This window comes from Hypanus sabinus (assembly GCF_030144855.1).
Source record: "Hypanus sabinus isolate sHypSab1 chromosome X1 unlocalized genomic scaffold, sHypSab1.hap1 SUPER_X1_unloc_16, whole genome shotgun sequence".
Classification (NCBI taxonomy): domain Eukaryota; kingdom Metazoa; phylum Chordata; class Chondrichthyes; order Myliobatiformes; family Dasyatidae; genus Hypanus; species Hypanus sabinus.
Genome location: NW_026778964.1, coordinates 326,258 through 339,035, shown reverse-complemented (window position 1 = coordinate 339,035; position 12,778 = coordinate 326,258). Strand labels below are relative to the sequence as shown.

Genomic DNA, 12,778 nt, shown 5'->3' with positions numbered 1-12,778 from the left:
CCTATTGTGTGGGAGTCTAGGACCAGAGGACACAGATAGAGTGAATGTGGAGAGGATGTTTCCTATAGTGGGGGAGTCTAGGACCAGAGGACACAGATAGAGTGGATGTGGAGAGGATGTTTCCTATAGTGTGGGGGAGTCTAGGACCAGAGGACACAGATAGAGTGGATGTTTCCTATTGTGTGGGAGTCTAGGACCAGAGGACACAGATAGAGTGAATGTGGAGAGGATGTTTCCTATAGTGGGGGAGCCTAGGACCAGAGGGCACAGATAGAGTGGATGTGGAGAGGATGTTTCCTATAGTGGGGGAGTCTAGGACCAGAGGGCACAGATAGAGTGGATGTGGAGAGGATGTTTCCTATAGTGGGGGAGTCTAGGACCAGAGGGCACAGATAGAGTGGATGTGGAGAGGATGTTTCCTATAGTGTGGGAGTCTAGGACCAGAGGACACAGATAGAGTGGATGTGGAGAGGATGTTTCCTATACTGGGGGAGTCTAGGACCAGAGGACACAGATAGAGTGGATGTGGAGAGGATGTTTCCTATAGTGAGGGAGTCTAGGACCAGAGGACACAGATAGAGTGGATGTGGAGAGGATGTTTCCTACGGCGGGAGAGTCTAAGACCGGAGGACACAGCCTCAGAATAGAAGGGTGTCCTTTTTAGTACGGAGATGAGGAGGAATTTCCTTGAGAGTGGTGAATCTCAGGAATTCTTTGCCACAGGCAACTGTGGAGGCCGAGTCTTCTAATCCCCACTCTGGCCCTTTCAAATCTTCTTTATCTATCACCTCTCACTTATGCCCTGTCAGCTTCCCTTTCTCCTCTTCTAAACGATTTGTTCCTTTCCTTTCCCACCCACCGGGCTTCACCCATCACCTTCCAGATATCCTCCTGGCCTTCCCACCAACATTTTCTATTCCAGCATCATTCCCAGTCCCAATGAAGGGTCTCAGCCCGAAACTTAGACTGGTTTTTCTGTTCCTCAGATGCTACCTGACTTTGTGTGTGTGTTTGTGAGGGAGAGGGGGAGAGAGAGAGAGGGGTGGGGGCGGGAGAGAGAGAGGGAGAGGGGGGGAGAGAGAGAGGGGGGGGGCGGGAGAGAGAGAGGGAGAGAGGGGGAGAGAGAGAGGGGGGGGCGGGAGAGAGAGAGGGAGAGGGGGGGAGAGAGAGAGGGGGGGAGAGAGAGGGGGGGGGCGGGAGAGAGAGAGGGAGAGGGGGGGAGAGAGAGAGGGGGGGGCAGGAGAGAGAGAGGGAGAGGGGGGGAGAGAGAGGGGGGGCGGGAGAGAGAGAGGGAGAGGGGGGGAGAGAGAGGGGGGGGCGGGAGAGAGAGAGGGAGAGGGGGGGAGAGAGAGGGGGGAGAGGGAGAGAGAGGGAGAGGGAGAGAGAGGGGGAGAGGGGGAGAGGGGGAGAGGGGGAGAGGGGGAGAGGGGGAGAGGGGGAGAGGGGGAGAGGGGGAGAGGGGGGAGAGGGGGAGAGGGGGAGAGGGGGAGAGGGGGAGAGAGGGGGAGAGAGGGGGAGAGAGGGGGAGAGAGGGGGAGAGAGGGGGAGAGAGGGGGAGAGAGGGGGAGAGAGGGGGAGGGGGAGGGGGGAGAGGGGGAGAGAGGGGGGAGAGGGGGAGAGAGGGGGAGAGGGGGGGAGAGGGGGGACAGGGGGGAAAGGGGGGAGAGGGGGGAGAGGGGGGAGAGGGGGAGGGGAGGGGGGAGGGAGGGGGAGGGGGAGGGGAGGGAGGGGGAGGGGGAGGGGGAGGGGAGGGGAGAGGGAGGGGGAGAGGGCGGGGAAGAGAATCCAGCGTAGCCTTGTTCAAAGCAGGAGGATTTAAGGAATTCGCCAACAGTGTAGAACAAACCAGTATGCCCACAGATCTCAAGCAGCCTTAGAATACGTGTTTTAGTTCGGCGAGGGAAAAACGAAACGGACCTGGGGGAAGCTCATGGTTTCCACGGTGCTGTCGTACGCGGAGCGCAAGGAGGCGAAGTTAATGAGGACGTCCACCTCCGGGTGCTTCTTCAGGGCGTCCGCCATGTTCTTGTAGACAGGAACGAGGATCTCCTTGTGACCCCAGTAGAACTTCTGCTTGTGGTCGCCACTGTGGAGACAGGAGGCAGCGAAGATCAGAGTTACACACACTGCACAAAGCTCCAAAGAGCCTCAAGTAAAGGCTATGGTTTAAAAGTACGGGCAGTTTCATTTTCAAAATTAACCATAGCAAGAGCACACTTGTTTTCCCTAATTATCTATCTGCCTGCCTATATTTATCTATCGATCCACCTCTCATAATCCATCTATCTGCCAACTTTATCTATCTTTATCCACCCTTCGATCACCACCTGTCCACCTCTAACCTTCCGCCCTTCCATTCACTTCTACCCATCCGTCCATTCTTCCTCTGCCCGTCTGCCCGTCCCGCCCATCCTCCGCCCAAAAGCTTGTTCCGTCCCTCCTCTGCCCAAATGCCGGTCCGTCGCTTCTCCACCCTCCGCCCCTCCTCCACCCAAACGCCCGTCCCTCCTCCGTCCTCCACCCATCCCTCCTCTACCCAAACGCCCGCCTGTCCCTCCTCCGTCCTCCACCCGTCCCTCCTCTACCCAAACGCCCGCCTGTCCCTCCTCCGTCCTCCACCCGTCCCTCCTCTACCCAAACGCCCGCCTGTCCCTCCTCCGTCCTCCACCCGTCCCTCCTCTACCCAAACGCCCGCCTGTCCCTCCTCCATCCTCCACCCGTCCCTCCTCTACCCAAACGCCCGTCCTCTACCCCAACGTCCGTCCCTCCTCTACCCAAACGCCCGTCCTCTACCCCAACGTCCGTCCCTCCTCTACCCAAACGCCCGTCCTCTACCCCAACGTCCGTCCCTCCTCTACCCAAACACGGTCACGGGTGGGGAGAACTTACAAACTCCTCACAGGCAGTGGTGGAAATTGAACCCGTGTCACCGGTACCGTACAGCGTTGTGCTGACCACCCGCCCTGGCTCAATGCCTTGACTAGTAAAGGCAAGCACGACGTAAGACCTCGTTAACCTCCATTTCACAACCTGTGTAACCACTGTCAGGGAACCAGGGACTTGGACCCAAAGGTCCCTCTGTTCCTCGGGGCCGTGGATCGCCGGTAATCACCGACCGGCGTCCTGCCGCACTCACCTCAATAATAAGCAAGTGCTTTGAAGGAGGCTGGTCAGGGACTACATCTGCAGCTTGCTGCCACCCACACTGGACCCCCTACAACTCCCCTCCAGGCTCGACAAGCAACTCGACACCTCGGCCTTGTGCAGTTGGATCCTGGACTTTCAGCAGGAGGGAACAGTGGGCTCCAATAGACAATAGGTAGACCATTCGGCCCCTCGAGCCTGCACCGCCATTCTGAGATCATGGCTGATCATTCACTATGAATACCCAGTCCCTGCCTTGTCCCCATATCCCTTGATTCCCCTATCCATCAGATGCCTATCTAGCTCCTTCTTGAAAGCATCCAGAGAATTGGCCTCCACCGTCTTCCGAGGCAGTGCATTCCACACCTCCACAACTCTCTGGGAGAAGAAGCTCTTCCTCAACTCTGTTTTAAATAACTGACCTCTTATTCTCAATCCATGCCCTCTGGTACTGGACTCTCCCAACATCTGGAACACATTTCCTGCCTCAATCCTATCAAATCCTTTAATTATCTTAAACGTTTCAATCAGATCCCCTCTCAGTCTCCTCAATTCCAGTGTGTACAAGCCCAATCTCTCCAATCTCTCTGCGTAAGACAGCCCTGCCATCCCAGGAATCAACCTAGTGAATCTACCCTGCACTTCCTCAATTGCCAGAATGTCCTTCCTTAAACCTGGAGACCAAAACTGTACACAATATTCCAGGTGTGGTCTCACCAGGGCCCTGTACAAATGCAAAAGGACATCCTTGCTCTTGTACTCAATTCCCTTGTAATAGAGTCCAACATTCCATTTGCCCTCTTCACTGCCTGCTGCACTTGCTCATTCACCTTCACTGACTGATGAAGTAGGACTCCTAGGTCTTTTTGCATTTCTCCCTTACCTAACTCTACACCGTTCAGACAATACTCTGCCCTCTTGTTCCTGCTTCCAAAGTGGATAACTTCACATTTATTCACATTGAATGACATCTGCTCAGAGGGCTCCCTCACCTCTGCCCCTCTGACTCTCAACACAGGTGCCCCTCGGGGCTGTGTCCTAAGCCCCCTCCTGTACTCTCTCTATACTCATGACTCTGTCGCCACCCACGGCTCCAATCTGCCAATTAAATTTGCTGACGACACTACATTGATTGGCCTCATCTGAAATAATGAGGCAGCCGACAGAGAAGTTGACACCCTGACACAGGAAAACAACCTCTCCTTCAATATCGCAACAACAAATCAGCTGGTTGTGGACTACAGGGGGAATGGAGACGGGCTAACGTTGAGAGGGTGAACAGCTTTAGGTTCCTCGGCATAAACATCACCAAGGATCTCACACACCGGCTGTGCGGTGAAAAAGGCACAACGGCACCTCTTTCACCTCAGACGGTTGGAGAAGTCTGGCATGGGTCCCCAAATCCGAAGGGGCACAATTGAGGGCATCCTGACTGGCTGCGTCACTGCCTGGTACGGGGACTGTACCTCCCTCAATCGCAGGACTCTGCAGAGAGTGGTGTGGACAGCCCAGCACATGTGGAACTTCCCACTATTCAGGACTTTTACAGAGACGGGTGTGTGAAAAGGGCCGAAGGATCACTGGGGACCCGAGTCACCCCAACCACAAACTGTTCCAGCTGCCACCATCCGGGAAACGGTACCGCAGCATAAAAGCCGGGACCAACAGGCTCCGGGACAGCTTCTTCCACCAGGCCATCAGACTGATTGATTCACACTGATACAATTGTAGTTCTATGTTATATGGACTGTCCTGTTGTACATGCTATTTATTATAAAAACTATAAATTGCACACTCAGTAGGAGGCATAGGATAAAGATTGTTTTACTCCTTACACAGGCGAAGGATGTAAGAAGTAAAGTTAATTCAGTCATGGAGCTGCAGAAGTGTACTCACGTGAATGGGTAAACCATGCCCGACACGGAGGGCTCGTCCCGGGAGCAGACGTAGTCGAAGTCCAGCATCCCTTGCACGGCTCTGGTCTGCATCCCCCAGATGATGGACTTGGTGTGGCGACTGAAGAGCGTGGTGGCTTTACCTGAGGGCCAAGGCAGCACGGTGAGCGACCCGCCGATACCACAATCAAGCTCACCATGAGGAAAAGCGCCGAGGCAAGAGCGCAAATCCACAACAGAGAGAGAGAGGAAAAATAAAGACCGCAAGGACCAGAGGACACAGACAGAGTGGAGGTGGAGAGGATGTTTCCTGTAGTGGGGGAGTCTAGGACCAGAGGACACAGACAGAGTGGAGGTGGAGAGTATGTTTCCTATAGTGGGGGAGTCCAGGACCAGAGGACACAGATAGAGTGGATGTGGAGAGGATGTTTCCTGTAGTGGGGGAGTCTAGGACCAGAGGACTCTGATAGAGTGGATGTGGAGAGGATGTTTCCTATAGTGGGGGAGTCTAGGACCAGAGGACACAGATACAGTGGATGTGGAGAGGATGTTTCCTATAGTGGGGGAGTCTAAGACCAGAGGACACAGATAGAGAGGATGTGGAGAGGATGTTTCCTGTAGTGGGGGAGTCCAGGACCAGTGGACACAGATAGAGTGGTTGTGGAGAGGATGTTTCCTGTAGTGGGGGAGTCTAGGACCAGAGGACACAGATAGAGTGGATGTGGAGAGGATGTTTCCTATGGTGGGGGAGTCTAGGACCAGAGGACACAGATAGAGTGGATGTGGAGAGGATGTTTCCTATAGTGGGGGAGTCTAGGACCAGAGGACACAGATAGAGTGGATGTGGAGAGGATGTTTCCGATAGTGGGGGAGTCTAGGAGCAGAGGACACAGATAGAGTGGATGTGGAGAGGATGTTTCCTATAGTGGGGGAGTCTAGGACCAGAGGACACAGATAAGAGTGGATGTGGAGAGGATGTTTCCTGTAGTGGGGGAGTCTAGGACCAGAGGACACAGATAGAGTGGATGTGGAGAGGATGTTTCCTATAGTGGGGGAGTCTAGCACCAGAGGACACAGATAGAATGGATGTGGAGAGGATGTTTCCTATAGTGGGGGAGTCTAGCACCAGAGGACACAGATAGAGTGGATGTGGAGGGAATGTTTCCTATTGTGGGGGAGTCTAGGAACAGAGGACACAGATAGGGGGAGTGTGGAGGGGTGGGTCAGTGGATGGTCGGGGGTGTGGAGGGGTGGGTCCGTGGGTGATTGGGTGTGTGGAGGGGTGGTTCAGTGGGTGATTGGGTGTGTGGAGGGGCGGGTCAGTGGGTGATAGGGGGAGTGGAGGGGTGGGTCAGTGGGTGAGTGGATGTGGAGAGGATGTTTCCTATAGTGGGGGAGTCTAGGACCAGAGGACACAGATAGAGTGGATGTGGAGAGTATGTTTCCTATAGTGGGGGAGTCTAGGACCACAGATAGAGTGGATGTGGAGAGGATGTTTCCGATAGTGGGGGAGTCTAGGACCAGAGGACACAGATAGAGTGGATGTGGAGAGGATGTTTCCTATAGTGGGGGAGTCTAGGACCAGAGGACACAGATAGAGTGGATGTGGGGAGGATGTTTCCTATGGTGGGGGAGTCTAGGACCAGAGGACACAGATAGAGTGGAGGTGGAGAGGATGTTTCCTGTAGTGGGGGAGTCTAGGACCAGAGGACACAGATAGAGTGGATGTGGAGAGGATGTTTCCTATAGTGGGGGAGTCTAGGACCAGAGGACACAGATAGAGTGGATGTGGAGAGGATGTTTCCGATAGTGGGGGAGTCTAGGACCAGAGGACACAGATAGAGTGGATGTGGAGAGGATGTTTCCGATAGTGGGGGAGTCTAGGACCAGAGGACACAGATAGAGTGGATGTGGAGAGGATGTTTCCGATAGTGGGGGAGTCTAGGACCAGAGGACACAGATAAGAGTGGATGTGGAGAGGATGTTTCCTATCGTGGGGGAGTCTAGGACCAGAGGACACAGATAGAGTGGATGTGGAGAGGATGTTTCCTATAGTGGGGGAGTCTAGGACCAGAGGACATATAGAGTGGATGTGGAGAGGATGTTTCCTATAGTGGGGGAGTCTAGCACCAGAGGACACAGATAGAGTGGATGTGGAGAGGATGTTTCCTATAGTGGGGGAGTCTAGCACCAGAGGACACAGATAGAGTGGATGTGGAGGGAATGTTTCCTATTGTGGGGGAGTCTAGGAACAGAGGACACAGATAGGGGGAGTGTGGAGGGGTGGGTCAGTGGATGGTCGGGGGTGTGGAGGGGTGGGTCCGTGGGTGATTGGGTGTGTGGAGGGGTGGTTCAGTGGGTGATTGGGTGTGTGGAGGGGCGGGTCAGTGGGTGATTGGAGGTGTGGAGGGGTGGGTAAGTGGGTGATTGGGGGTGTGGAGGGGCGGGTCAGTGGGTGATAGGGGGAGTGGAGGGGTGGGTCAGTGGGTGATTGGTGTGAGGGGTGGGTCAGCTGGTGATTGGGGGTGTGGAGGAGTGGGTCAGTGGGTGATTGGGGGTGTGGAGGGGTGGGTCAGTGGGTGGCTGTGGGTGTGGAGGGGTGGGTCAGTGGGTGGTTGGGTGTGTGGAGGGGTGGGTCAGTGGGTGATTGGGGGTGTGGAGGGGTGGGTCAGTGGGTGGTTGGGTGCGTGGAGGTGTGGGTCAGTGGGTGGTTTGGGGTGTGGAGGGGTGGGTCAGTGTGTGATTGGGATGTGGAGGGGTGGGTCAGTGGGTGACTGGGGGTGTGGAGGGGTAGGTCAGTGAGTGATTGGGGGTGTGGACGGGTGGGTCAGTGAGTGATTGGGGGTGTGGAGGGGTGGGTCCGTGGGTGATTGTGTGTGTGGAGGGGTGGTTCAGTGGGTGATTGGGTGTGTGGAGGGGCGGGTCAGTGGGTGATTGGAGGTGTGGAGGGGTGGGTAAGTGGGTGATTGGGGGTGTGGAGGGGCGGGTCAGTGGGTGATAGGGGGAGTGGAGGGGTGGGTCAGTGGGTGATTGGTGTGAGGGGTGGGTCAGCTGGTGATTGGGGGTGTGGAGGAGTGGGTCAGTGGGTGATTGGGGGTGTGGAGGGGTGGGTCAGTGGGTGGCTGTGGGTGTGGAGGGGTGGGTCAGTGGGTGGTTGGGTGTGTGGAGGGGTGGGTCAGTGGGTGATTGGGGGTGTGGAGGGGTGGGTCAGTGGGTGGTTGGGTGCGTGGAGGTGTGGGTCAGTGGGTGGTTTGGGGTGTGGAGGGGTGGGTCAGTGTGTGATTGGGATGTGGAGGGGTGGGTCAGTGGGTGACTGGGGGTGTGGAGGGGTAGGTCAGTGAGTGATTGGGGGTGTGGACGGGTGGGTCAGTGAGTGATTGGGGGTGTAGAGGGGTGGGTCAGTGGGTGACTGGGGGTGTAGAGGGGTGGGTCAGTGGGTGATTGGGGGTGTGGAGGGGTGGGTCAAGTGGGTGATTGGGGGAGTGGAGGGGTGGGTCAGTGGGTGGAGGTGTTGATCAGCCTCACTGTTTGGGGAAAGTCACTGTTTTTGAGTCTGGTGGTCCTGGTCTGGATGTTACGCAGCCTCCTCCCCGATGGGAGTGGGACCAACAGTCTGTGAGCAGGGTGGGTGGGATCCTTCATGACTTTACTCTCCCTTTCTGTGTCTACGTCCTCGAAGGCCGGTGATGCCCTGGGCAGTTTGACGGGCACAGTGACACCGCCAGACACACCACGTCTCCACCCACCCCTCAGGAGCTACCCAGCGCTCGGCACACGACAGCCTCTGCTGTCGCCAGCCCGGGCTTGGCGGTCGAGATATCGGTAAGGCAAATGGCCACTGCCCCTTGCTTGCTACTCCCCTCTGCGGATGCTGCCTGGCCTGGGCGGAGTGGGGGGTGGGGGGTGGGGGGGGAGATCAGACCGGCATCGGAACTTCTTTACGATCGTGCATCTGGTCATGCTGTCCGCAGCTCCTGTCACAGGAGCAGGGTTCAGAGGCAGGAAAGGTTAGTTTTGGGGGGGGGGGGGGGGGGGGGGGGGTCACAGAACGGGGGTCAAACCATTCTTAAAAGGTCGGCTTCAACAGCACACAGAGCAACAGAGGTCAGCCAAGCAGGGGAGTGCCTGGAGACTGTGCTGAGAAAGGTCGTCGTGTTGAGAGAGGGAGAAAAAAAAATCAGGCCATCGGACTTCTGAGCGGACGAAGGAGCCCGGCTGCACCAGCTCAGTCTATACTCCCTTTTTACCCCACGACAACAGATTTTTCCCCCAGTGACACCGAAACTTCCTTTTCTCAGCCGGGCTGTCGGAAAGCGCGCAGCATTCACAGCGGTGGAAGCGGGGAAACGAGTCCGCAGGAGGCGGGCGGGACCTGAGCCGGTCCGCTGGGGGGAGGCGGGGGAGGCAGTCAGCGGCTGCGGCTCCAGCTCTGAACCGCGGCAAGGACCGGGTCCGAGGCTGCCGGTGCCCACTCCGCTGGCAGCAAAGCAGCGTGAAGTTAATGCTTCATTACAGTTCGTTCGTTCCTTCGCCCGCCTCGCCTGGCGCAGACGCGGTCTTCCCGCGATGACGTCTTGCCGAATTTCTCCCTGCGGAAAGAGGTTGGCCATCGCCTTCCTCCGGGGGCAGTGTGTCTTTACAAGACGGGTGACCCCCCCCCAAGCCGTTATAAGAGATTTTTTTAAAATCAGGCTGCACTTGCAGATTCGCTGCTTTGCCAGACAGACCAAAAGACAAAGGTGTCGACAGGCTCAAGCCCTTGGTCTCCAGTTCCCTCAGACAAATTGGATCTACCCGTGGGTTAATTTAAGAAATATCTAAACGAGGTCGAATGAAGCAGAAACGGCAACACTCTCTGCCAGAAAGCAAAACAGTACGAGCGCTAAAAGACTTATCCGCCCAGCACCCTCCTACCTCTTTTCTCTTCTTGCCTTCCCTTTCCTTCTGTCAAAGAAAGATTACCAACAAAAGAGATGCATCACACACACAGTTGGACACGGTACGATTGCTACTTGACACACCCTTCCCAAACACTGCCACCTCTCCCTGCTGGCAAAATGCCCGTACCGACACCCATTTCTCCCCCATGGACGGGCTTGGCTGAAATCAGGAGGAAGAATGCGAATGGAAGGAGGCGCAGGTCATCTCGACCGTCAGGCTTTGAACGAGAGATCCGCGCAACCTGCCGAGTTTCAACTCGTCACTTTTTACGAGAGGCCTGTACCTTTACTTGGCGAAACAGCACCGCCCAGCAACTCAAACACTGGGGCCTAATTGCGGGACGATTTACAGTGACCGATTAACCTGCTAACCGGTACGTCTTTGGGCTGTGGGAGGAAAGCGTGGCGCCTGGCGGAAACCCACGCGGATCACGGGCGCGACACACGAGTTCTTTACAGACACGCTTTGAGCTGGTTCTCACCACTGGGGAGCAAGTCCCGCATCGGACAGATTCGGCTTTTCATGTCACGGGCAGAGGGTAACCCTATCTCCAAAACCCACAAAGAGTTTAACCTGAAAACTGTGACATTCAGGGCGCCATTAAAATAATCGGTAGTGAAAAGCCAATGATTCCCTCATGCCTCCAACCATTCCCCCACACCCCCCCACCAACACTGAAAATTTGCCCGAGTTAGAGGAATCTGTGTAGACCTTTGAACTAAGAGAGATCCAACTTATTGATGAAGGGTTTTTAAAAAGTCGACAGCGAGTTAAATAGAAATGTACCCTGCAGCCATAATTAAAATGAGTAGAGGGTGGGTTTGAGACCCAAATGGCGTCATCCGATGAGACCATAAGACATTATTGCCACCAGTGTGTTCCATGTCCTGTTGATCGTGGATTTGACCTTGACTGTTCCTGGCAATGTTTTCTACAAAAGTGGTTTACCATCGCCTTCTTCAGCATCTTCACAAGACCCCGGCCATTATCAATACCGTTCAGAGATTGTCTGCCTGGCGCCAGTGGTCACATCACCGGGAGTTGTGATCCGCACCGGCTGCTCGTACGACCGTCCACCACCTGCCCCCACGGTTTAACGTGACCCCGATCGGGGGGCTAAGCAGGTGCTACACTTCGCCCAAGGGTGACCTGCAGGCCAGCGGAGGGAAGGAGCGCCTCACACCTCCTTTGGTAGGGACTTATCTCCACCTCCACCCCACCCCAAATCATACGATGAGACAGACAAGCAGAACGCGGCCAGTCGGCCCATCGAGCCCGCTCTCCCATTCCGTCACGGCTGATTGATCATCCCTCTCAACCCCATTCTCCACTTACCTCCCCGTAACCTTTGTCACCCTGAGTAAGCAAGCACTGTGACCGCTGCCTGAGAAAGCCTCAGCGTTTCTGTAACTCGGGATCAGAGTCTCTTTCTCAATAGGCGCGGGCGAAACTACCGGGTACTTGGAGAACTCGTGAGTTAGGAGCACCTCACTTTTAGTTCAGTTTCTTCCCCTCACTCACAGACACACACACCCCAGCACAAACGCCTGAACATCCCCATCTAATCACGTTCTTCGTTCCCTCTGCCTCTAATTGGCTGCATTACCCTCTGGTATAGGAGGGTATAGGAGGGCAGTGGGGGGGGGGGAGGGGGGGGCTATTGCGCAGGATCAAAATGAACTGCAGAGAGCTGTAAACTCAGTCTGCTCCATCACGGTCATCGGCCTCCCCAGCATCCAGGACATCTTCAAGGAACAATGCCTCAAGAAAGCATTGACCCCCATCACCCAGGACCAGGACCTGCCCTCTTCTCAGTGCTGCCATCAGGGAGGAGGTACAGGAGCCTGAAGACACACACTCAACGATTCAGGAACAGCTTCTTCCCCTCTGCCATCAGGGAGGAGGTACAGGAGCCTGAAGACACACACTCAGCGATTCAGGAACAGCTTCTTCCCCTCTGCCATCAGGGAGGAGGTACAGGAGCCTGAAGACACACACTCAACGATTCAGGAACAGCTTCTTCCCCTCTGGATTCAGGAACAGCTTCTTCCCCTCTGCCATCAGGGAGGAGGTACAGGAGCCTGAAGACACACACTCAGCGATTCAGGAACAGCTTCTTCCCCTCTGCCATCAATGAGGAGGTACAGGAGCCTGAAGACACACACTCAGCGATTCAGGAACAGCTTCTTCCCTCTGCCATCAGGGAGGGGGTACAGGAGCCTGAAGACACACACTCGACGATTCAGGAACAGCTTCTTCCCCTCTGCCATCAGGGAGGAGGTACAGGAGCCTGAAGACACTCTCAACGATTTAGGAACAGCTTCTTCCCCTCTGCCATCCAATTTCTGAACGGACATTGAACCCTTGAACACTACCTCACTACTTTTTTTTTCTATTTTTGCACTAATTTAACAGAATATTTATATAACATTTAGTACACACACACACACACACACACACACACACACGATCCGCGGTACTGGGCCCTGGTATAATAATAATAATAAAAAAGAGGTGGGAACCCCGCCCCCGGAGAACTGCCCTTAGCGAGTGACGGATGGCAGCCCCATTGAACACCTCGTCTGTACGGCGGGCAGCAGAGCAAACAGGAATAACCGAGTTATTTCAACAAGCTCCAGCACCCTCCTGAATCGATAACGCCTGGATCAAGGTGCTTGAAGGGAGGTCGATGGAAGTGATAAGCAACCCACCTATTTAACCCTCACCCAACCACAGGACTATCAGTTAACCTCCTAACCCGTCTTTGGACCGTGGGTGGAAACCGGAGCACCCAGAGG

The 12,778-nt window shown here is 55.4% G+C and overlaps 1 protein-coding gene across 1 annotated transcript in view; it reads right to left on the bottom strand.

Annotated features, from left to right (window-relative positions):
• Positions 1-12,778, bottom strand: part of LOC132385611 (ATP-citrate synthase-like) — a 174,275-nt gene that overhangs the window by 62,293 nt on the left and 99,204 nt on the right. The window contains exons 18-20 of the mRNA XM_059957784.1: positions 9,954-9,983; positions 5,041-5,182; positions 1,918-2,086 (exon numbers count right to left, since the gene is read on the bottom strand). Coding sequence (XP_059813767.1) covers positions 1,918-2,086; positions 5,041-5,182; positions 9,954-9,983 — 341 coding nt within the window. The remainder of the gene's footprint in view (positions 1-1,917; positions 2,087-5,040; positions 5,183-9,953; positions 9,984-12,778) is intronic.